This window comes from Bufo gargarizans, chromosome 10 (assembly GCF_014858855.1).
Source record: "Bufo gargarizans isolate SCDJY-AF-19 chromosome 10, ASM1485885v1, whole genome shotgun sequence".
Lineage (NCBI taxonomy): Eukaryota > Metazoa > Chordata > Amphibia > Anura > Bufonidae > Bufo > Bufo gargarizans.
In genome coordinates this window covers 15962700-15988457 of record NC_058089.1, presented here as the reverse complement: position 1 = coordinate 15988457, position 25758 = coordinate 15962700, and the positions used below count along the sequence as shown (strand labels likewise).

The following is a 25758-nucleotide window of genomic DNA, read 5'->3' as shown; positions in this document are numbered from 1 at the left end:
ACATGATTTGCAATAAGAGAGCCAAACCCTGCCCAGAGCCTGTCCATATAATGATGTAAAATGATGCCATATACAACGGATCACAGAGCCCATTTAATACATACAGTATCGGCATAGCGTCCACAGTGCTGCAGTTCCTAAAAGCTCCAAAGAGATTCCCATTAAAATCGTCCATTTGTTTATAGGGCTTTATACTGTGCCTGGCATCCAGCTAAAAAGGACATTTGGTAAGTTTTTACCTTCACAATGTGCTCCCGCACCGCAGGGAACTGCAGTCAGCCCCATTTATGGGAGTGGAGTCTGCTCCGGTTCCCTGCAGAGCCAGGTGATCAGGAGCGTCGGAGTATAGGGAACACTTAGAAGGGGATGCATTGCTTGTTCTTCAGGATTACGTCGTGCCCCCACCAATCATAAAGTGATAGTATATCCTAGCCATGGTAAAATGGGAATAATCTTTTAAAGGGGTTTTCCCCATTTGCAATACTTAAAGGGGTTGTCCCACAAAAAATATTCTACAGTTTTGGATATAAATACTTTTGTAATTACATGTATTCAATAAAATGTATCAGCGCCACCTGCTCTTTGTTCTTTTTCTTATTTCTATGTCCTGCTCACTGAGATGGCTGCACATGCTCAGTTCCATCCTTCAACTGCCTCCTGAGCTGTGATAGGGAGAGCTGAGACACGCCTCCTGAGCTGTGATAGGGAGGGCTGAGACACGCCTCCTGAGCTGTGATAGGGAGGGCTGAGACACGCCTCCTGAGCTGTGATAGGGAGAGCTGAGATACGCCTCCTGAGCTGTGATAGGGAGAGCTGAGACACGCCCCCTGAGCTGTCGTAGAAAGGACACTCCCCTGAGCTGCCAGCCTGATATAAATCTAGCAGAGCAATGAATGGGGAGATCTCTGGACCCATGTGAGGTGCAGGGCTGGTTCTAGCTTAGTTACAAAGGGCTTGCCAGGTACTATATGATGTCTTTGATGATTTTCATTTTTTACAATAATCATGGGGTAACCCCTTTAAGTGTGTAAGTGCCTGATTAATGAGGGTCCGACTGTTGGGACCCCACAGATCACAAGAATGGGGTCCTTCTGCTCCCCAGTCATACATGTCCTATCTCCAGTAGTCCCACAGAATTGAGTGGAGAGGCAGCAGACACATGCGATCGCTGCTCCATTCAAACGGGGGAACACGAGACCATTCTCGTCATCGGTGCAGGTCCCGACGGTCAGACCTCCACCGATCAGACACTTATCCCTTACGCTGAGGATAACCGAATAAGTTTGAGGGAAAACTCCTTCAAGACTTTTGTGTCTTTGTCTGTCTCCCAATTGACTTTAAATGGTTCTTCAAGACCTAAAGGCTAAAACCCATGGTCGGGCATGGTGTAAAAGTTAAAACAAAAAGAGCACTCCAGGTACAGTGTCGATTCCCTTCTCTGCTGCTTCCGGTCCCCGCAGGACCAGAAGTGTGACATGCCATCTGCATGCAATCAATGTCCTCACCGATGACCTGTGCAGGAATGGCACAGGACCAAGGTCACCACTGAAGCCACTGATTGGCCTGCAGCGGTGATGTGCATGCAGACCGTCAAACCTCCTGCCCACTGGGGACCGTTTCAGGCTTAAATCCGGTGCTCAGCACTGAACCTGAAGCAGGTACCGTAAGGTTTAGTTTTTTAGACCCTGACCATGAGTTGCCATCCTTGGAGATCCCCTCAAAGTACCCCACAATAATTATAAATGGCTCATGGTCGGTGGGGGGCCCTCTGCGCTGAGGCCCAGGATCCATACTTCTGCATTTGTGCTTTCATATTAGGCTACTTTCACACTGGCGTTTTGGCTTTCCGTTTGTGAGATCCGTTCAGGGCTTGCTGGATCAGTTTTGCCCTAATGCATTCTGAATGGAAAAGGATCCGCTCAGGATGCATCAGTTTACCTCCGATCCGTCTGACAAAACTGAGCCATTGTAATTCGATGGAGACAGATCCGTTTTCTCTGACACAATCTGGCACAATAGAAAACGGATCCGTCCTCCATTGACTTTCAATGGTGTTCAAGACGGATCCGTTTTGGCTATGTTACAGATAATACAAACGTATCCGTTCTGAACGGACCCAGGCGCACAAAACACGAGTGTGAATGTAGCCTTATTATTTGCAGCTTGGTATGATTGCGTCTTTTGTGTATTTCATTCCTCCCCATAAAGCTCGTAAGCTGCAGGTATTCATTACCTGTCATTACAGTCACACACGGACTCCCTATAACAACAAACACGCCATTGTTTGGGTTCGGCTGGATATTACGCAGCGTAAACGATCGTTCTTATTGTCCTGGGTTGGTTGTCAACAGGGGAACAAGAGGCTCATTGATAGGACTGACTGCAGCATGTTGTGTTATGGGGTCATTACCATGTCCCATGGCAAACACTGTGTGACTTATATAGACTGGGGGCAGGGCCGGCAGCTATTGTATAAAGCTCCTGAAACGCGTTGCTTGGAGTCAGATGTGACTCTTCACTTATAGGATTGGTATGAATTTTTACGGGTTCAATTTACAACCTGAGATGTTTAGTCAACATGAATTAACCTTAGCTACAGGAGTATACAGACCCACAGGGGTTCATTATATCCGCCTCCCTTATCTCATGAAGGGTAAATCAGGTCTGCCCAAATCACCACGTGCCCCCTGAAGTCCAGTAGTTTGCCTTAGGCCTCACACACATGATCGGATCAATTTTTGGGGTCCAAAAATCGCAGATCTGCAAAACACGGATACCGGCCGTGTGCAGCCTGCATTTTCCCTTTTAGGGCAAGTTTCAAATGCTTATTCTTGTCCACAAAACGCAAATCTTTTTTGCGGAGCCGCGGAACGGACATACGGATGTGGACAGCACACGAAAAATGTGTGGGTCCACATCCGATCCCCTTATTTTGCAGATCAGACCGAAAGTATGGTCGTGTGCATAAAGCCTTATGCAGATGCATACTGTATCAAACAGTTCACTAGATCTCAGCTTCCCATGCATGTAACAAGCAGTGAAGAGCAATCTAAGGGTTAACTGCCATTACACAATCACATTACACAATCACATGATCACTGTGACGTCATGGCTGCTTTCTCCTGCTTATTTTATTTATTGTATTTATTTATTTCATTTACTGTATTCATTGTAATTTATTGAATTTATTTATTGATTCATTTAAATTATTTATTTATTAAAGTGCTCTGATATAGTAAAAGCTTCTCTGTGATTGGTTGCTATGGACAACAATGACTGCATTGATATATGAGGCCCATTGTCTCACTTTTTCAGAGTTTTACCAGAATTTTATAACTTACTAGCTTAAGGACGCGGCTTCGCTCGGGTATATTTAATCTATTTCAATTAATGTTTGTGTGTGTCGTTAAAAGATATCAACACTATCCACTATAAGAGTGACAACTATAGCACCCCGCCCCCTTAACAGTGACCTCCACAGCCCCCCACCCCTTAATAATGACCCCCCCCACAGTGCCCCGTCCCTTAAAATTGGACCTCCACAGCAGCCCACCCCCTTAACTTTGACCTTTACATCAGCCTTCCCCTTTAACAGTGAGTTTCACAGCACACCACCCCCTTGACAGTGACCTCCACAGGGGCCTGCCCCCCTAACCGAATTAGGACTGTGTCTTAGCGGGACCTAGAAGTTGATTTTTAACTTAATTTTTTCAATCCCTGCTGGCTGAGGAGTGGGAGGGGCGTGGCCTAATTGGATCAGGGGCATGTCCTTTTGAACATCTCACTCTAAGACAGCAGCACTGTGCTGTCTGAGTGTGAGCTGCAGAGAGAAAGTCACCCTTCCTCCCACCCCTGCAGCTGACAGTAGTTGATTTTTACCTTTATTTTTTCAATCCCCGGTCGGCTGAGGAGTGGTAAGGGGCGTGGCCTAACCAGATCAGGCGTGTAGCTTAGCGGGACATGGGGGCGGGGTTTTAAGTTCATTTTTTGAGGGTGGGAACATTGTGGCAGGGGACGTGTCTGGGCGCCTTCCTGCAAGAGTGACGCCCCTCTGGGCACCTTACTGGCTCATTTGCATACGAAATAAACTAGATTTTCAGAGGATAAAAACATCTATTGCTGGAACAAAGGTACATCTGGAAATAAGGTACTAAGTGCTATTAGGCTATGGCTTTACTTCAATAGCGATTATACGGGTGACAGATTTCCTTTAAAGCTCACCTACAGCAGCGAAGAAAAATGGCTGGGTTGTTATGGAAACCTGGAGTAAAACTGTATGTGGAGGTTAACGGCCTGCGAGCTTCTATTGGCCGATAAGGGTCATGTGACCAAGCTTCTATTGGCCGATAAGGGTCATGTGACCAAGCTTCTATTGGCTAATGCATTTTTTTTGTAATATCTCAGGAACGGTACATCCTAGAGAGCTGAGACCTGGTCTAAAACCTTCCCGGACACCTGATGTACCTGTGTGCCAAATTTCGTAATTGTAAATGCAACGGTGCGGATTCCTTTACACACACACACACACATACACTCTGCTTTATATATTAGATTTTCTATACCGCAAGTCAGAATAGCTGCTTATGTCAAGCTGTAAACTATTCCCCGGTGACTGATGCTCCTAAACACGAGCTTCACATGTGTGCTGAACCACGACCTCTTTTCTATAGAAAGTGAAAGGATTGTATACATTTATGAGTTTCTATATGAGATAAGAAAAAAAAACAGCTTTATTTTATTTTTATCAGAAACAGTGCCCTTCTTGTAAATAGAATTTCTTGGGTATTGGGTCTCAGCCCCTTTCAAGTGAATGTAGCTGAGCTTTAATAGTCATAATATATCATTATAGTGGACAGAACCTCATTTTTCCGATACAGAGCTCCAGAGCAGCGCTGCAGTAGCCAGCAACGTCCACTACACTATGGATAGATCCGGGTGGTTTCGGCACCAGCTACCCTAAAGCAGCTGATCAGCGGGGGTGCGGGGTGTCAGACACCCATTGATCAGATATTGATGGCATTTTAAAGTAAAAAAAATAAATTGTGGATGCCTTTCACCACCACTAGAGGGCTCCTGGAAGCTCACTGCATACTGTTTACACATAGAACTCAATAATAACACAGTATTCAGTAAGCTCCCTCTAGTGGTGACTGCAGGCAGACAGAATTTCCATTACTAGCCACATTCACGATATTCTAGGTTGTGCAGACAGGTGATTTACACTGCAAAATAGTGAGTAAGATATTTCATTAACTGTCTAATACTGATTATCCTTCTTCTACAGATCATGATTTTACAAGGAAGCAACATTATGAATATTAATCCAAGTGCCAACTCCCACTCCCATCATCATCAACCTACCTGGACTGCTCCCTACCCTACATGTGATGGTAAAAATATATTTTTTTAAGCCTTGAGTAGTGATTTCTCACCTGTAGCTGTTTCAGAACTACTACTCCCAGCCTGCAGCAGTCAAGGCATGCTGAGAATTCTAGTTTTGCAAAAACTGGGGTGCCCTAGGGCACATAGAAAAGTTCACTGTAATGGTAGACATATGGTTATGGTCAGAAAGGGGCATTGGAAACTGTCATCAAGCTGCTGTTACTGGATCTGCAGTATGGTGTTCCGCCGTGAGCAGGAGCTGTCACATCTATTTTAGCAACAACTTGCAATTTTATGCTACGATGTGCTGTTCCTCTATTATTCCTTCTAGAAGTCAAGAAGGTATTGCTAGCAGTTTGCAATGAAGGTCTAGATGAGTGTTACTGGGGGGGTGTCCCTGCACAGTCTGACACTAGCAACATTGATCGGATAGTATCAGACTATGCAGGGATCCCCTCCCAACTGGTAACACCCAGCTGGAACTGCTAGTAATTTATTCATAACTTATAGCAGGAATAATAAGGGAATGGCACACCATTGAGCCATAAGAATAGAAGCCAAAGACAGATCTGTCTTGTGATGACTATGATGGGGCTTCCTAATGGAGCCTCCAACACAGACGTGGACCTGTCCAAACCTGGCACTGGACTGATTCACAGCCATTGGGGGTAGTATGCTGAATACAGGGTGTGGGCCTATGCTGAGTCTATGAATCAATGTAGACCTGAGTACTGGGTACTCGCCCATGCAATAACTAGAATAACCTAAACTCAGAGTAAGATCATCTATCAGCAGCAGCTAGCCTGCTTACTGACAGTTTCCAAGCAGCAACAGATTTCTTCTTTTTGCTAAATAAAAACCAACAGAAAAACAAGCAAGTACAACAAAAAATGCCCGCAGATATATTACAAGGATGCCATATTTGACCCGTTGTGACTCTATGGCCATATTAGCTCCTCGGTAGGTGACAATGCAAAAGTGACATGCAGTATGGCTGCACTCTCTGTTGTCATTTTTGCAAAAATAGACGCTACAACTGAATTAAAAAATGGCAATATCTCTGTGAATAAATAAAATGTTATTATTAGACATTTTTAAAAATTTTACTATTAGACATTTTATATTTTGAGCATAAATTTACTTGAAGTTAGAACATTTTGGTGGAGGATTTACAGTGCTGCCCATAATTATTCATCCCCCTGGCAAATTTTGACTTAAAGTTACTTTTATTCAACCAGCAAGTAATTTTTTGACGGGAAATGACATCGGTGTCTCCCAAAAGATAATAAGACGATGTACAAGAGGCCATTATTGGGGGGGGGAAAAACATTTCTCAGCTTTTATTTACATTTGAGCAAAAAGTGTCCAGTCCAAAATTATTCACACCCTTCTCAATAATCAATAGAAAAGCCTTTATTGGCTATTACAGCAATCAAACCCTTCCTATAATTGCAGACCAGCTTTTTGCAGGTCTCCACAGGTATTTTTGCCCAGTCATCTTCAGCAATGAGCTCCAAATCTTTCAGGTTGGAGGGTCTTCTTGCCATCACCCTGATCTTTAGCTCCCTCCACAGATTCTCAATTGGATTCCAGTCTGGACTCTGGCTGGGCCACTCCAAAACATTAATGTTGCTGTCTGCTAACCATTTCTTCACCACTTTTGCTGTGTGTTTTGGGTCATTGTCATGCGGAAATGTCCACTGGTGCCCAAGGCCAAGTTTCTCTGCAGACCGCCTGATGTTGTCGTTGAGAATCCTCATGTATTGCTCTTTTTTCATGGTGCCGTTTACTGTGATTAGGTTCCCTGGTCTATTGGCTGAAAGACACCCCCAAAGCATTAGGTTCCCACCACCATGTGTGACAGTGGGGATGGTGTTCTTTGGGTTGAAGGCTTCTCCTTTTTTACGCCAAATGAAGGAAACATCATTGTGACCAAACAATTAAATTTTTGTTTCATCTGACCATAACACAGAAGACCAGAAGTCTTCTTCTTTGTCCAGATGAGCTTTTGCAAAAGGCCAAGCAAGCTTTTGTGTGCCTTATCTGGAGAAGTGGCGTCCTCCTTGGTCTGCATCCTTGGAAACCAGTAGTGTGCAGTGTCCGTTGGATTGTCTGCCTTGAGACATTGCCGCCAGCAGAGCCCAGATTCACCAGGATGGCCTTGGTGCTGATCCTTGGATTCTTTTTCACCTCTCTAACTATCCTCCTGGCCAGCACAGGTGTCACTTTTGGCTTCCGACCACGTCCTCTGAGATTTTCCAAAGTGCGGAAACATCTTATATTTTTGGCTCAAATGTAAATAAAAGCTGAGAATTTTTTTTTTCCCCCCCCCCAATAATGCCTCTTGTACATCGTCTTATTATCTTTTGGGAGACACCTATGTCATTTCCTGTCGAAAAACTACTTGCTGGTTGAATATAAGTAACTTTAAGGTTGAATAAAAGTAACTTTAAGTCAAAATTTGCCAGGGGTATGAATAATTATGGGCAGCACTGTACGTTTACATAGGTCGTCCCATCTTGACCATGCATTCCATAAAAGAATCCCTGCTGGCGATCGGCTGATTGTAGTGGGTGGTGGAAACTCTGGGCAATCAGCCGTCACTGCTGAGGGTGGCTGCACACTTTTCCTGCAGCAGCCACTGTAGGCGAGATGTGGTATTACACGGGATCAATTCAAATGCATGGTCACACTGAGTCCTCCAGATGAAGAGCTACTAAAACTGGGGCGTAGCTATAGGGGGTGCAGAGGTAGCAGTCGCTACCGGGCCCGGGAGCCTAAGGGGGGCCCAAAAACCCTTGTGCCACATAAGACACTGGCATTATAGAAAGTGCATGCTGGTCAATTTACACCTCTGGCTGGAGGGAAGGGGTTAGGTCAAGAATATGGCATGAGGGGGTGCCCTTTCAATGTTTGCCTCTGGCAGCAGGAAGGCTATGTGCTCCCCTGCCCCTTGCCAACAAGCACTAAGGGAATGGGGGCCCAAGCTGAACTCTTGCACCAGGGCCCGTGAGCCTTTAGCTACGCCCCTGCTATCAACTCTTAGTGATAGGGAGGGACCTGAGTGGGGGACCCCGAATAGGAACAATCCTTTAAAGTGTCAACAATGTACTGTATATCTATCACCTGGCAATTGTATTCTAATTAGACATTTTTCAAAAAACTTGCGCATGGGATGAGCAAAACTGCCGAGTGTCTATCCAGCAGGAAGCAATTAATTGTCTGGGTTTAACTCCCTTCACAAACAAAGTTATATGTTTCCCATTTTAACGGTGCCAGGTGCTCACATAAAATCTCCAGCCTTTGCCAAGAGCCTGTGTATAAGTGCATGACCTGTTCTTCTGTGTCTTGGCTGTCTGCAGGATTCTTCATGGGTCAGTGGCATGACATCCATCCTCAGTACTGGACTAAGTATCAGGTCTGGGAGTGGCTGCAGCAGTTCGTGGACACCAATCAGTTGGACGCCACTTGCATCCCTTTCCAGGAGTTTGACATCACCGGGGAACGCCTGTGCAGCATGACCCTGCAGGACTTCACGCAGGCCGCGGGCGCCGCCGGGCACATCTTGTACAGCCATGTGCAAAGTCTCAAGTGGCACGGTAAGATGCATGTAAATGTTGGGGGCCACATCTCCCACCAACTTGCAGGTTCAGTGGCCGTTCCGATGCTCGGTGCCCAGTTCCTGGTAGTTTTTTGAAGTCTAGCTCTCCAGTCCCTAATGATTCAAAGCCCCAACACCCTGAAGTTTTAGCTCCCAAGTGGAACAAGCTAATATTTGGCCCAGTAACACAGCCATTACCCATTGTATGGTCCTCTACAATTTAGCGTATCAGTCCGCCCCTGGGGTACAACAGTATAGTACTCCATCCCCTAGTATCCTGATGTTTCCTTTTTTATTTTATTTATGCATTTTTTTTAATTCTTTTATAAAAGTTTGTAAGTGCCAATATAGGGTAAGAATTAATTAATCTGCTCTCCTTTGCAACAAAAAAAAAAGTCTTCAACCATTTTTTTATCCAACTCCTGTACACTCCTGTGTGTTTCCGTGGTTACAGACTACAAACAAACCCTGTGTAGTCTGATCCTCCCTCCCTTCTGTAACCCTCTGGATAGGTCATCAGTATCTGATCGGTGGGGGTCCCACATCTGGGACCCCGCCGATCAGCTGTCTGAGAAGACACTGGCGCTCCTGTGAGCACTGCAGCCTTCCCTCTGCCCAGCAAACACAGCGCCGTACATTGTATATAGCGGCTGTGCTTGGTATCACAGCTCAGTCGCATTCACTTATATGAGGCTGAGCTGCTCCTAGGCCAAGTGACCGATGAACGTGACGTCACTGGCCTAGGAAAAACTGATAGAAGGCTGCGGCGCTACTGCCGGTGCCTTCTCAAACAGCTGATCGGCGGGTTCCGGGTGTCGGACCCCCACCAATCAAACACTATTAAAATCTCAGAAAACTTCTTTAAAGGGCATGTCCAAGTCATTTTTATTGATGATACAGTATATCCTCAGGATAGGTCTTCAGAATCAGATTGGTGGGGATCCGACACTCGGCACCACCGCCAAGCAGCAGGTTGAAGAGAAGGCCGCTCGTGCCAGCGCAGCCCTCCCTTCATTATTTACCTGCTCGCCGTCGCAACCGCATCGATGAGCAGGTGTAACTACAAGAAGGCGTCCCATTCACTTCCATGGGGTGGCTCTCTAGTATACACTTGAATAGAAAAGCGTCGTCCCATAGAAGTGAATGGGACGGCTTCTCGTAGTAACACTGCTCATCGATGCGGTTACGACGGCGAGCAGGGAAATAATGAAGGGAAGGCTTCTCTGGCACGGCGTGTTGGACCCCCGCTGATCTGATATTTATGACCTATCATGAGGATAGTTCATCAACAAAAATAACTTGGACAACCCCTTTAAGGACAGATAGAATGGAGACACAAAGGTCTGCACAGGAACTGTATACACATAACGATAACTTTTTTTTCTACTTAAGACTATTTAAAAAGTTGATACTTTTTTTTCATTTTAGAGGCATTGGAGCAATAGTCAATATTTTTTATAGGGATGGACACAACTTAAAAAAAAACTACCAGAAATTGCTTGGTCTTCTACCTTTAAATTTGGAATCACTCTTAGAGCGTAAAAGGAAACAAACCAAGAACCAATGACTCCTATTGACACCTCAAAATTCTTCATTTCCTTATTTCCCGGAGCTCGGTTTTATATCTTGGCATTACTCCTGCCCTGTTTTGTAAAACTTCCCCCTCGGCAGCATGTAACATGACAAATACACATGTGCAAGGTGTCAGACCAAGCAGCACAAGCCTGAAAGCTCCTCCTGGCAAGAGATTTATCTGATATATGGCTGCCATGAAACATCGGGGTTATTAATAAGGGGGGGGGGGGGGCTGGTCTTCTATAAGTAACTCTTAAAGAAGATGTCTGGTTTGGTAAACCCACTCCCAAATACCCCCATTAATAAAGGAGGAAAAATTGCCCTGGAGGGCCCAACCCATCAGCGCGTTACATGGGCAGCCTATTGATTTCTATGAGGATTGTGTAATACTTCATTTCTCCTGTGGGGGCACTGCAAGAATATTGAGCACTTGTTGCAAGTTCTCCCACAGATTAAAGCTGATCACTGGAGGGTCTAGTATTGGAATACCCTCCGATCAGATAATCTAATCTTAATCTTTTTTTCATTATGCAGTGATTATAAAACATAAAAAAAACGTATCAGTCACCCATTGACTTACAATGGTTTTAGTGCCAGATCGGGTTTCTTCATTTTCAATATAATAAAACCAGATCCATTTCTGAACGGATGCAGCCGGTTGTATTATCGGGACAGAAGCGTTTCGCTGTGGCTTTTCAGATCTCCTGCCAGATCTCAAAACTGTATAGCAATAACGCCAATGTGAATGTAGCCTTACATGTTTTTTTTTTAAACGCACTTATATAGGACTGCTATATTGCGCAGCACTTTACAGACATTATTATCACACTGTCCCCAATGGGTCTCACAATCTAAGGTCCCTATCAGTATGTCCTTGTAGTGTGGGAGGAAACTGGAGAACCCGGAGGAAACCCACACAAACACGGGGAGAACATACAGACTCCATGCAGATGTTGTCCTTGGTCAGATTTGAGGCACCAGTGCTAACCACTGAGCCACCATGCTGCCCATCGGAATGGGGGACCCCCTTAAGTGTTGTTTTAATCATCACATATCACAATCTGCATCAAATCTGTCCTTAAAGAGGTTATCCCATGATTGATGTAAAAGATTAAATTAGATACATATCATACAGTACTAAACAAAGCTAGAACCTGCACCTCACATGGATCCAGAGATCTCCCCGTATTTCAGGCTGGCATCTCGAGGGGCGTGTCCTTTTCTCAGGGGCATGTCTCTTCTGCTTTAGCTCTTTTCCTGTAACTGCCACAGCTCCTAACAGACGATATGGCTGGTGGCAGTTGAAAATTTAAACTGAGCGCGTGTGACCACCTCAGTGAGAAGGACAAGAGATAAGGAAAAGGACAAACAGCAGGTGGCGCTATACAGATAGATTTTATTGAATAGCTCAGGGGCTGTATTACATTTTTAATTTCATGCAATTACAAAAGTATTCAGATGTAAAAAAAAAAAAATGTACAATATTTTTTGTGGCACAACCACTTTAAAGTAAAATGTGGCTCAGACCTCTCTCTCTCATCTCACAGGCCAATATGGGAATCAAGTTCTTCAGTCCCTCAATGTCGTTATTAAGACAGAGCAAACAGGTAACGTTAATACTGTTTTGTTGCATTCGTTTGCATATTCTAATGAGAAAGCGGTGGCCATTCCAGTAATTATCAGTAATGTGCCCCAAAAAAAGATCACTAATGGGTTGTCTCTTCATACCAATCGATCACACCGTCTCCTGGGTTTCTGAAACCCCCTGTGATCAGCAGCAATCACTGGGCTGCGGCTTGCCAGACGATTTGCCTGCAGTGGCCCCTACAGGAGGAATGTAGTATTACAGGCCCCCTATAAATGAGCAAACCTTCTGCTGTGGATAATATAGAGGGGTTTCTCAAGCAGGGAACCCCATTCTCTGACATCCCTATGCCTTATTATTATACATAGTAACAGAAATAGTGCCCCCTGTTGTATTTTATGTCTGCTTCATCCTGGGCAATGGATAGAGTTATCTTTTAATTGTCTGGGTTGCTCATTCGGGGTATTAATATTTTTTTGTTGCTCTGGGTGCAAAAACTGATTTACCCCATAGAATAAAAATGGTGATAATTACTGATTGACTGGTGTCTATCTTAGATCCTGGACCGATTGCTCCCTGGAAAGAAGACCCATTTTTATATGAAAACAGCTATGATGGTAAGTGAGTGTTTCTGCATTTTTAGCCCAGGCGGCCATAAAGGGGTACTCTAGGAATTCGAAATTGATGGCCAATTCTTTAGACAGGCCAACAGTATTACATTGGTGAAGATTCAACAAAGGGACCATAGTGTTCCAAGGAACGTAGCACCGCCAGGGGCGTAGCTATAGGGGGTGCAGAAGTAGCAGTCGCTACCGGGTCCAGGAACCTGAGGGGGACCAAAGACCCTTGTGCCGCATAAGAAGGCACCAGTATTATAGAAAGTGCATGCTGGTCAAGTTACCCCACTGGCTGGAGGGAAGGGGTTAGGTCAACAATTTGGCTAGGTGGGGGGGGAGTCTCAATTTTTGCCTCAGGCAGCATGAAGGCTATGTGCCTCCCTGCCCCATTCACAAAGTACTGAGGGAAGGGGGCCCCAAGCTGAACTCTTGCACCATGGCCCATGAGCCTTTAGCTACGCCCCTGAGCACCGCACAGTGCCATACGTTTTGTATTGACTGTGCCTCGTTATAGCACCCTGGGCCCTTTCAGTCAGTTTATCTGAGGGGTTGCAGCAGGCTCGTACTGGCCCACAGGGGTACAGGGGAATCCCCCAGTGGGCCCCTGAGCAAAGTGGGCCCCTAGTCTTCCATGCCCTGCATAAGTGGCGCATAACACATTAGACTGACTGCACTACATACATATATTCAATGTACAGCAGCTCAACCAGCCTGTGTTCATGTAAAAAACTTTGTTAGATTATTTATTATACTTGAATGTATCCGTACGGTGGGCCCCCAAAATAAATTTTACTGGTGGGCCCTAGGTACCCCAGTCTGACACTGGGTTGCAGGGAGTTGACTAATGTAGGCCATCAATATCAAAGTCTACAAAAACTTTTTTTTTTTTTTAAATATGTAGGTCATTTTGTGCTACTACCAGTGACATCACCAAGGACTGATGCATTCCTATATAATGGTGACCATAGATATAAAAAAATTTCCCTCCCAGGCCAATTACCAATCCAAATTTTCATTGCCCCATTGTACTTGGTTTGATTGCGAAAAAATTGAATGGGACAAATTTCCCATGGTAAAAAAAAACCTATTGTTTTTAGTAGCGTAACCATAAGGATTATTCTTGGCTACCTTCACACTTGCATTGTTAATTCCGGCTTTGAGATCCGACAGAGTGTCTCAATACCGGATCCGTTTTGATTTTGCACATCAGAATGCATCTGTTCCGTTAGGATGCGGTTGTGTGAAATCAAAACGGAAAAAAAAAAATCCGTCACAAAAGACATTGAAAGTCAATTGGTAAAGGATCAGTTTTTTTAGGATCCCCCCCCCCCAAAAAAAAAAAACGGATCCGTCACCATTGACTTACTTTGTTTTCAGTGCCGGATCAATTTTTTTTACTGTATATAGAACCGGACACAAAACCGCAGCTTACAGCAGTTTTGTGTCCGGTCACAAAACGGAATGCTGCCGGAACGGAAGACATCCTGATGCATCCTGAACAGATCTCTTTCCATTTAGAATGCATGAAACGTTTTTCCGGTATTGAGATCCTCTGCCGGATCTCCATACCGGAGAACAACAACGCAAGTGTGAAAGTAGCCTAAAAACTTAAATACTAAATCTCCTAGTCTTTTCAATCTACAGGTCTTATGGAGACCTAGATGTTTCCATGGTTACAGACTACAAACAAAGCCCATGTAGTCGGATTTTGAAATCATACTGTCTTTGATCTGTCCATTACTGAGACACATTTGGTGGGATTACAAGAAGAAGAGGAGAGTTGGCCGACGATGTGACTGCACAATGAGACTACACAGGGTTTGTTTGTAGTCTGTTACCATGGCAATAACTAGGTCTCTGTAGAAGTTGCATACAAAATCTGTTAGGAGATTATTTATTTAACGATAATTACAATTGCTTAATTTTTTTTTTTATCATAGTTTCAATTGTTAATAACAATCTTACTTATCTTTGACCAACTTTAGCAGTGCACAGGATAAATCTGCCTCTGTTTTATGTCCTAGACTACGATGGTAAAACATTCTGCCGTAATCAGCTCTCGTCGGCTACAGCTAATCACTACAATACAGGTAAAATTGTTTTTGTATGGAGGTAGTATAATTAAATAATTATGTTATGCCAGCAAGTAGTTTCTCCACAATGTCCTGAATCCTGATGAAGTCTTCAGGTTGGATGTATATCCATCCATCTTGTTGCTGTACATCTTGTCTGGTTCTTAAGCCCCTGTCCATTTTTCTTATTATGCCATATGGTCTTCCTAGAGGGGGGATCCCACTTCAGGCTTGATGTTTCTCCACCCATCTTGTGGATGTACATCTTGTTCAACTTTTTGAAGCCTAGTGGTCTTCTCCCATGGGTTGAGGGCTCTTTATGATAAGTCTAACTTTTCTGTCTGGTTCTTAAGCCCCTGTCCATTTTTCTTATTATGACACATGGTCTTCCTAGAGGGAGAATCCCTCTTCAGGGTTGATGTTTCTCCACCCAACTTGTGGATGTACATCTTGTTCAACTTTTTGAAGCCTAGTGGTCTTCTCCCATGGGTTGAGGGCTTCTTATGATAATTCTAACTTTTCTGTCTGGTTCTTAAGCCCCTGTCCATTTTCCTTATTATCCCATTTGGTCTTCCTAGAGGGGGAATCCCAATGGACTTTGTTTAGGGTCTCTTGGTGTTGATGTTCATGGGTCCCTGGCCAACCATAGAAGGTCTTGGACTGGAAATTTTCAGTGGATATGAAATCTTGGCAGTAATAAAGTACATTAGGGCACTTTTTCAAGACTCCATTGGCAAAGTGGGCAATTTTTCTCTGGGCAAATTGATCCAGGAGCTGTTTGCCCCCTTGACCATTGGGTCCCCAGTTGGGCTCTGCCTCAGTGTACGTCATTACTGTCCAGAAAATGAGCAATCAAAATGTTCCCATCGTAGACCTACTGTTTTATAGAAATAGTTGACACCTGAAACAATAATGCTGTTTTTGCCCCTATGATGTGTGAGAATAGTGCGGGTGTAGTGCACTGTATTGCCACACAAGTCAAATGACCCTTTGTCTTCTATATAAAAATTTCATCACCATTGCTGGCAACGACCAAACCATAGGACAACAATGCTGTTTTTTGTTTGCGTAGCCTATGCAGAACCTGACGTTAAGAAATCTCAAGACCATCCCCAGAGAACCAGCACAAAGAAACACAGTAAGTATTGTTCACCTGCCAATCATTTATATGGGGTAAGTTATCAGGAATCAGCACAGGAGCGGAAAAACCACCTCCAGCTGGAGTGAACCTTGCACCATGCTCAATAGATCACGATTCTTTGGTCATTCTTCTAGATATTTCCTATCCCAAGGCAGTAATCTAGGCAGATAACATAGAATTTACTGTAAACAGCGAATTCTGATAAATTTTAACAGATTGGACCACATAAGCTGTCACATACCATACGTTGTATAATGGAGTGACTCATGTAAGGAAGTAAAACAAATAGGAAGCCAAAGAATTTTTGAGTATTTGTCGCTTGTTTTTTTGTCCTTTGAATGGTCCTTGTGTGAGCCACATAGTGATAGGAAGTGTGAGAGCGTAGAGAAAACAGAATAGCGCAGCTATGGAGTATAATACAGGATGTAACTCAGGATCAGTACAGGATAAGTAATGCAATGTATGTACACAGTGACTCCACCAGCAGAATAGTGGGTGCAGCTCTGGAGTATAATACAAGATGTAACTCGGAATCAGTACAGGATAAGTAATGTAATGTATGTACACAGTGACTGCACCAGCAGAATAGTGAGCGCAGCTCTGGAGTATAATACAGGATGTAACTCAGGGTCAGTACAGGATAAGTAATGTATGTACACAGTGACTCCACCAGCAGAATAGTGAGTACAGCTCTGGAGTATAATACAGAATGTAACTGAGAATCAGTCCAGGATAATTAATGTAGTGTATATGCAGAGTGACTCCACCAGCAGAACAGTGAGTGCTGCTCTGGAGTATAAAACGGGATGTAACTGAGGATCAGTACAGGATAAGTAATGTAATGTATGTGCACAGTGACTGCACCAGCAGAATAGTGAGTGCAGCTCTGGAGTATAATACAGGATGTAACTCAGGATCAGTACAGGATAAGTAATGTAATGTATGTGCGCAGTGACTGCACCAGCAGAATAGTGAGTGCAGCTCTGGGGTATAATACAGAATGTAACTGAGGATCAGTACAGGATAAGTAATGTAGTGTATGTACATAGTGACTCCACCAGCAGAACAGTGAGTGCCGCTCTGGAGTATAATACAGGATGTAACTCAAAAGGATACTTGGAGATTTTAGCCCTGGAGTCTTCACAGTTGTAAATTAGGCAATAATACAGGCCTTCCAGGACTTGGATAAAGTAATTATATATACGTTATCACCTAGAATACAACATATAGTAGAACGGCTCCAGGACTAGCATCTACCAGAGAGAGCAGCAGGAGTGTAATATGCCTTATGTGTTCATTTCCACTTAATTGACCATGAGCATCTCTGTGCAGACCCCCGTGGGACACATCTGTGGGAGTTTATTCGAGATATCCTGCTTACACCTGAAAAGAACCCTGGCTTGATAAGGTGGGAAGACCGCTCCGAGGGGGTGTTCCGATTCCTCAAGTCCGAGGCAGTGGCACAACTATGGGGAAAGAAGAAGAACAACAGCAGTATGACCTACGAGAAGCTTAGCCGCGCCATGAGGTAACATCAAAATGAGCTTAGGTTGGTTGGTGCTCAGGGTTGTACTTTTTTTGTTGGTGGCCCCTTTATGAAGAAGAAAAACAAGAGGAAGCTCCAGTGCAACCTGCTGTGTCCCACTGATTGGGAGATCCTCGGCCAACAGACCTACAGCTTCAAGTGGAGGTCCACCACAAGTTACACAAGTTACACTTACATGTGACCAAGGGCATGGTGGTCATTATTGCTCTTGTGGCTTTAAGGCACCGACTACTTCATCAACTCCAGCATCCAAGGGCAAAAAGGAGCTAGACAGTTGAATTAAAGGGCCAGCAACTGATGATTTAGGAGACAAATATTGGGACGAAGAGGGGGGTGTTTGGTCTATCCCCTCTTTGGCAGACCTGCAAAGGGAGGCATACTTACCTGCTTCCCGGTGGTATTGGTTCTCCACATCTTCTCTCCTCGGCTGCTCCACAGCGCTCCCAGGATGTAAACTTCCATTTTGAAGCCGCTGCAGACAATCGCTAGCGCACTTGCGTCATGTCAAATGGTCACGCAATGGGAAGAGGTCACCTCCGTGGCCAGCAATTGCCTGCAGCAGCGTCAAAACGGAAGTTTACACCCTGAAAGCGCAGCAGAGCAGCCGAGGCCGGGGAGAGAAGGAGCCAGGAGCCTGCGCCGGGAAGCAGGTAAGTTTGCTTCCCTTTCCAGGTCTGCCCAAGAAGAGCGGTATGCCAAAACCATCCCGAAGGTGCACAACCCCTTTAAAGAGGACCCGTCACCTCTCCTGACATGTCTGTTTTATTAACTTCTTGCATTCCCCATGTAATAACAGTTCTGGAGCTTCTACTCCTATGACTGCATGTTGTGCCATTCCTTTATTATTCCTTCTAGAAGTTATGAATGAATTGCTAGCGGTTTTGAAATTAAGATCCAGCTGGGTGTTACCAGTTGGGGGGGGGGGGGGGGGGTGTCCCTGCACAGTCTGATGCTATCCAATCAGACCATGCAGGGAAATGGCCTTGATGGTCTGATTAGTGGACTATACGTTTGCATACGTGTAGAAGTTGATGTAGACGGTGATTTGGAGCACTGACAGGTAGTCATGAGAACCAGGTGCAGCCTTTGGGGATTTTTCTATAAAGCTTCTGTTCTGTCTATTTTAAATTTCCTATTTTGAGTCATGAAGAAATATTACAGAATGGGTGATCCTTCTAATTATCCACACGGCACTGGTCTGATGACATGTGCAGGTGCAATAGACTCTTTTGCAACCCTAATTTCATCCAGTTCCTCCTGCAGCATCTATAATCTAGGTTATTTACATAGTCTTTCTATTATGTCAAGGCCAATTAGCTTGGAAACTCCAGGACGTGTCCTTCAAGCGCCATGAGAAGTAATGAAGCAACTAGGTCAACTCCACCTGGAAAATGCCCATAAAGATGGGAATAGAGGGGGAAATGTTTTCAAATTTCAAATAAGACTTGCGTCCTCAATTCTGAGTAAGGGCTCATGCACAAAAAACGGATCCGCAAAAAATACGGATGACGTCCGTGTGCATTCCGGCCCCTAATAGAACAGTCCTCTCCTTGTCCGTAATGTGGACAATAATAGGACATGTTCTATTTTTGGCGGAACTGACATAAGGACATACGTAACGGAATGCACAGTGAGTAACTTCAGTTTTTTTGGTGGACCCATTGAAATGAATGGTTCCGCATACGGTCCGCAAAACAAAACCCGAAATGGACACGGAAAGAAAATACGTTCACGTGCATGAGCCCTAAATCTCCAATCAAGGGCCACATCATCATAAAGAGACAACGTAGCTGCCATGGGGCCCTTGGAGAGAGAAGGGCCCAGCTGTACTTGCCCCCCGCCTCCCGTTGGCTATTGGATAGTGAGAACCTGTGCAGGACTCCACCTGGCCGTACCTTTGATGTTTGCATCCTCCGTGCATTTCATGGTGCAATGTCAAACAGTGCCGCAGCCAAAAGCAACAAGCCTACACGGAATCACCCGCAGCCAGTACGCAAAAGGCGTGCAGCCAGCCGGCACGGCAAACCGCGTCACGGTGAACCGCACCGTGACATACAGCGAGAGAGCCGTGACATACACCGTGACATACAGCTCTCTCGCTGTATGTCACGGTGCGGTTCACCGTGACGCGGTTTGCCGTGCAGGCTGGCTGCACGCCTTTTGCGTACTGGCTGCGGGTGATTCCGTGTAGGCTCGTTGCTTTTGGCTGCGGCACTGTTTAACATTGCACCATGAAATGCACAGAGGATGCAAATATCAAAGGTACGGCCAGGTGGAGTCCTGCACAGGAAGGACCCACAGAAAGGACACGCCAACTGAGCTGCCAGTCTGCAATGAATCTAGCAGAACAATTGGAGCAATGAATGGGAAGATCTCTGGTTCCATGTGCCATACAGGAGATAGTCATGTATTATATGATGTGTGTTTTTGATTTTTTACATCAATCATGGCATTACCCCTTTAAGACACTGCAACGCCAACATTTGACGATGAACTAATAGCCTTTGCCGTTTTCTTATCAGATACTACTACAAGAGAGAGATCCTGGAGCATGTCGATGGGAGGCGTCTGGTCTACAAGTTCGGGAAGAACGCGCAAGGATGGAAGGAGAACAACAGCTGAAGCCCACTAATGGAACACTGCAGACACTGACTAATTTATTTATATGGGGGGCACAAGAAGACGCGGGGATTAAAGACTTGGCGCCACTTCTCTACACTCAGGAGAATGATTATGTACACAGTTTTCTGTGACTTGCAATATTTTATAGGATTTTGCTGCATTGCATGGGTAGCTCTTGGATGTAATAACGCTGGATTATTCTCTTATAATTGTCTTGGTTCCGCTTTGTATGTACAGTACGCTATGTAAAAAATTTCTTTACAGATTTTGCAATATCATTGAAGGCAGCTGCATCATAAAAGGGTTTTCCCGGGACCCTGTGGTCCCCACAAACCCACCTAACTTTGTAGGAGAAAGTCTGTAATATACTTACTGTATCGAGGTTGCGTGGTCACACAACGATCCTCTCCCGACGTCACGTCCTTTACCAGGTTTCCGGCCTCAACTATGGACGGTCACTTCTTCTGTGGACGGGGCCCAGGGGCGCACCACCAATGAGGCCAGGTGAGGCGATCGCCTCAGGCAGCACCAGGTAGGGGCAAGAGGGGGCAGCCAAAGGGCCATAGGCAAAATGGAAGGGGTTAGGTTAAAAAATTGGCATCGGGGGTTGGGGCGTCATTTTGGTTTTCACCTCAGGCAGCAGAAAGGCTAGGCGCACCCCTGACGGGGCCACAACTATTCGTGAATACTCCTGAACACACCTCATCTGCACATGCACCAGGAAGAGCAATAGTTCGGACCCCATCTACAGCAGATGTGATGTCCCAGCCCAAGCAGAAAACCTGGTAAAGGACAGAAGCAGGATTTTCAGAAGAGGAGTGTCCTGAGACTGTGTTCCCATGTGACCAGTCCTACGGTAAGTATATTACAAACTTTCTCCTACAAGCATAAAATGTGTGATTGAGGCGGGGCCCTCTGGGTCCCAGAATATCCCTTTAAAGGGATATTTTGGTCACAGCAAATAAAGCTTATTGATTGATGGTTTTTAAGATCTCTGCTTGCTGTCAGAGAATGAGAACCTTTGCAATTTAGCAGATGGAAATCTGTCCTGTTCACGTGATGATCACACTAGTGCAGGGCTTGTTCCAGTGAGAGCACAGTTGCGTTTTTGAATGGGCGATCATTACGTGATCAGGACAGACGTCCATCCTCTGGAAATCAACAACAAAAGGTTTCCATTCACTGAAAACCAGTAGGAATTGATACACAAATGATATTAACTGTAACAGTAAAAAAATAAATCTACTGAAACCATAAAATATCAAGTTTAAAAGGGCTTCTGGGATTAATATGTTTTTTTTTTTAATTTCTAAATTTACTTCAATCATGTATCAAAGGCGCCCAATTATCCCAAAACTGTGCGACATGTCGTACCTGCTGATGTCACGTGTCATGTGTCGACAGTTCTAGCGCCAGAGCCATGGTCAGGTGATGACTTTGATACTGAATATACAGTGATTTATAAAAAAACACGCACTTTGTTATGTAGGCAACGGTGATGATAGCAGTCACGTTACACATATTGTTACATGTTGTAGCTATAGGGGGCGCTCTTTTAGAGAAAGCAATGGTGTGATGCTGACAGCAACGAATCAGAGATCAGCTTGGATTTCATGTTCAGAGATTCAAAAGGGTTCTCCAATCTGAACAACCCCCATCTTAGAATGAAAACCTACTAGTGATCAACTGATCGCTACAGGTCCACCTTCCAGGTCGTCAGCTGTAATCACCAGTGGAAGCTAAGTGTACCCGTTCACTAAAAGGCTACTCAGACTTGAGATGTCGTATTATGACATGGCGTCTGTTAAACAAAATACATGCATGGTCCTGCCGAGTCCGCCAAGACGGATCTCTGCTGTATCCCGTAGAGAGAGGTCCCAAGCAGGAGTCCCCTCTTGACATCCATATACTGCAGATGGGACAACCCCTTTACAGTTATATTCTGATTGGCTGCTTTGAGCAACATGGCCTCTTTACCGCTAACATTTTTGCCAAAAATAAATAAAAATACATGATCTTGCCGAGTCCGCCAAGGCGGTTCTCTGCTGTGTCCCGTAGAGAGAGGTCCCAAGCAGGAGTCCCCTCTTGACATCCATACACTCCAGATGGGACAACCCCTTTTTCCGGGTTTATTCTGATTGGCTGCTTTGAGCAACACGGCCTCTTTACCGCTCACATTTTTGCCAAAAATAAATAAAAATACATGATCTTGCCGAGTCCGCCAAGTCGGTTCTCTGCTGTATCCCGTAGAGAGAGGTCCCAAGCAGGAGTCCCCTCTTGACATCCATATACTGCAGATGGGACAACTCCTTTAGTTATATTCTGATTGGCTGCTTTGAGCAACATGGCCTCTTTACCGCTCACATTTTTGCCAAAAATAAATAAAAATACATGTTCTTGCCGAGTCCACCAAGGCGGTTCTCCGCTGTGTCCCGTAGAGAGAGGTCCTAAGCAGGAGAGTCCCCTCTTTGACATCCATACACTCCAGATCGGACAACCCTTGTCACTGTATTCCTATTGGCTTCTTTGGGCAATATGGCCTCTTTGCCTCAATTATTTTTTTACCAAGAATAGATAAAAAATACATACACGATCCTCATGAGTTCACCAAATCTGTTCTTTACTGTGGCCCACAGAGAAGAGTCGTAAGTAGGAGATATACTCTAGTAAGGCATGTATCCCAACCGCTTTAAAGCTGTACTCTTATTGGCTTCTTTGGGCAACATGGCCATTTTACCGTTCTCATTTTTGCCAAAAAAAATATGGGAATCACATGGACAAAAATATGTCTTTATATTTTTTAATGTATATATGTCTTTTTATTTACTGTGAATCTGATTACTTTACCTGTTACCGGGAAGAGGTGCTGGCTGCTATTTTTGGGCATTTCAAGTTTTATGTCTAAGTCACTGGTGAATTTTTGGGTAGACTTTTAGAAAAACATTTTTTTTTTCCATTAGGGGCGATCAGCGAGCCAAATACTGTGAGACTAAATGCTAGAAATCATGGGATCGTCTCCTGCATACAGGTGTGGTATCAGAGTTGTATCCCTCCTATATTGGCTAAGGCTGGGGCCCTGGGGGCTACTATGGCGCACACTGAGCTACATGGGTGATTTTCAATAGCATGATCTAAACAAATCACAGATGGCTGAGCCCCATTCTTTTGAGCATACTTTGGGGATGGGACTCACAATTGTATAATGAGGATTCATGAGAATAGGTCCAAACCTTCCTAAAAATCTAAATTTGGGGCATTCAAGCCCCGACCCTGGATACAGCCCCTATAATGTCCACTGCTTGACCGGGTTTACATAAGACCTACCCATTTTTTGGTTCTGGACAAGCTGAATTTGCCAGCATTGTCATAGCAGGAGCTATTGGTAATGGCCGGTGGAGATATAGTTGCATGGACATTTGGGTGATTATGTTGTCCCTGCTGATTACCTCGAGCTCCTACTATAAGTCTTACAACTCATGGCAGTCAAAGGGTCTGATGAAGGTCAGCATACAGGAGACAGACTGCTTGCTAAGGATACACTGCCCAGAGGCCCTGTTATCCATATTTCCATAAACGAGGTGTTTCAATCATGTTTAGGGGCGTTCCTGGGAGTGGAGATGGGTCATGATGATGCTGAATCAGGAATCATTCTAAGAGAGTGTGTGGGCACCATGCGGACTCTCTCAGCAGTTTTTTTTTTAGCATTATAAGTAGTTCAATTTCACATTTTGTCTTTTGATGTGATTGTAGATAAATGTCTAATTTGTACCGTATTGTTTATTAATAAAATGAACTTTCAGATTACTCCCTGTATTAATTATCTATGTAAAGTTTTACAAGTCACTTTTTACATACAAGCTTGGGGCAGGTGCACAACACTTAGGTCTCTCTCTTTGGCAGCTATATGTACTGTATCTAGTCTGAATCTCCATGATGAGTGGTTCGACAGAGGCCTGGGTTTAAGACATAATATCCTTAAAGGGGTTTTCCTAGATTTTCATATTGATGGCCTATCTTCAGGATAGGTCTCTTCCTTGGCCAGTGATGTCACATTCATTGGTCACATGGCCTAGGCACAGCCCAGTCCTATTCAAGTGAATGAGGCTGAGTGCAATACTATCAAGTGGATCGTGCTGTGCTTGGTAAGCAGGTGAGGCCACAGCGCTTACTGGGGGTCTGCGGTTCCCCAAACAGCTCAACGACAGGGGTGCCAGGAGCCGGATCTCCACTGATCTCACATTGATGATTTATCCTCAGGATAAGTCATCAATATGAAAATCCCCTAAAAACCCTTCAAAGTGTAACTACATTTTCAGACAATTTTTCATAATTAGAAGACAAAGAAAAAGAAGAAGATCCCTTTACTGTCCCTCAGTGGGGAAATTTTGGCATAACAGCAGCAATCACATTCACAACAGGAGCAAAAATAAGAGTAATTAGAAATTAAAGAGTAAAATACAAGAAAAACATAACACAGAATTTACTTTTTAAAAATTCACTACCGGGTTTCTGGGAACAGTGGTGGTTATAAGTCCTAACCGCTGCTGGGAGGAAGGACCTCCGATAACGTTCCTTCGCGCACCTAGGATGCAGCAGTCTGTCACTGAAGGAGCTCTCCAGCTCCACAACAGCTTCATGCATGGGGTGGGAGACATTGTCTAACAGTGATGTTAATTTTGCTAGAGTTCTTCTGTCACCCACCTCCTGCACTGGATCAAGGGGACAACCTAGGACAGAGCTGGCCTTCTTAATGAGCTTATCCAATCTCTGTCTCTTAGCCACAAATAAGCTGCTCCCCCAACAAACCACACCATAGAACAGTGATGGCTAACCTTGGCACTCCAGCTGTGGTAAAACTACAACTCCCAAGATGCCCCCCTTGCTTGGTTGCTCTCAGAACTCTATAGAAATAAATGGAGCATGCTGGGAGTCGTAGTTTCACCACAGCTGGAGTGCCAAGGTTAGCCATCACTGCCATAGAATATGGCTGATGCCACCACTGAGTCAAAGAAGGTCTTTAGGAGCGTCCCCTGCACTCCAAAGGACCTCAGTCTCCTCAACAGATAGAGTCTGCTCTGACCCTTTTTGAAAAGAGCATCAGTGTTATGGCTCCGGTCCAGTTTGTTGTTCAGGTGAACACCCAGGTACTTATAAGAGTCCACCACCTCAATGTCCGTTAGCTGCCATATGTAAATACATGAGTGATAGCATTACACCTGTCCATTATATGACTTGTATCTGGCATTTTTAGCAGTTTTGCATGTTGCATCTCTGATTCTCAATTGTCTTTGAACTGGTGGATGAAGACTAGCTGCTCATCATGTCTCCCCATAGAGTCCACATGGAAACAGCAGATTCTGCTCCCTAAGTTTAGAAACACCACAAAGGACATTATAGAGAAGTACTGAGCAGTATAGATGTGAATAAAGCACTTAAGGTGAGATATAACACTTAATATTAGCTGCTAAATCATGTCTGTCTCTCTCTCTGTCTGCTTGTTTCTCTCTGCACTTTCTCTCTTCTCCATAGACTTCTATGGGATGATATGAATCTTCAGCGAATAGGCAGCCTTGGTCTCAAAAGACAGACCTCTCACTGATTTCAGAGAGAAAGTTAG

The 25758-nt window shown here is 44.5% G+C and overlaps 1 protein-coding gene across 1 annotated transcript in view; it reads left to right on the top strand.

Annotated features, from left to right (window-relative positions):
• LOC122920957 (ETS homologous factor-like) overlaps positions 1-23945 on the top strand; it is a 52968-nt gene extending 29023 nt beyond the window's left edge. Inside the window, exons 2-9 of the mRNA XM_044270801.1 lie at positions 5285-5390; positions 8745-8981; positions 12106-12165; positions 12701-12760; positions 14785-14850; positions 15905-15970; positions 17306-17501; positions 20042-23945. Coding sequence (XP_044126736.1) covers positions 5288-5390; positions 8745-8981; positions 12106-12165; positions 12701-12760; positions 14785-14850; positions 15905-15970; positions 17306-17501; positions 20042-20141 — 888 coding nt within the window. The 5' untranslated portion in view covers positions 5285-5287 and the 3' untranslated portion in view covers positions 20142-23945. The remainder of the gene's footprint in view (positions 1-5284; positions 5391-8744; positions 8982-12105; positions 12166-12700; positions 12761-14784; positions 14851-15904; positions 15971-17305; positions 17502-20041) is intronic.
• The last annotated feature ends 1813 nt before the right edge of the window (positions 23946-25758 follow it).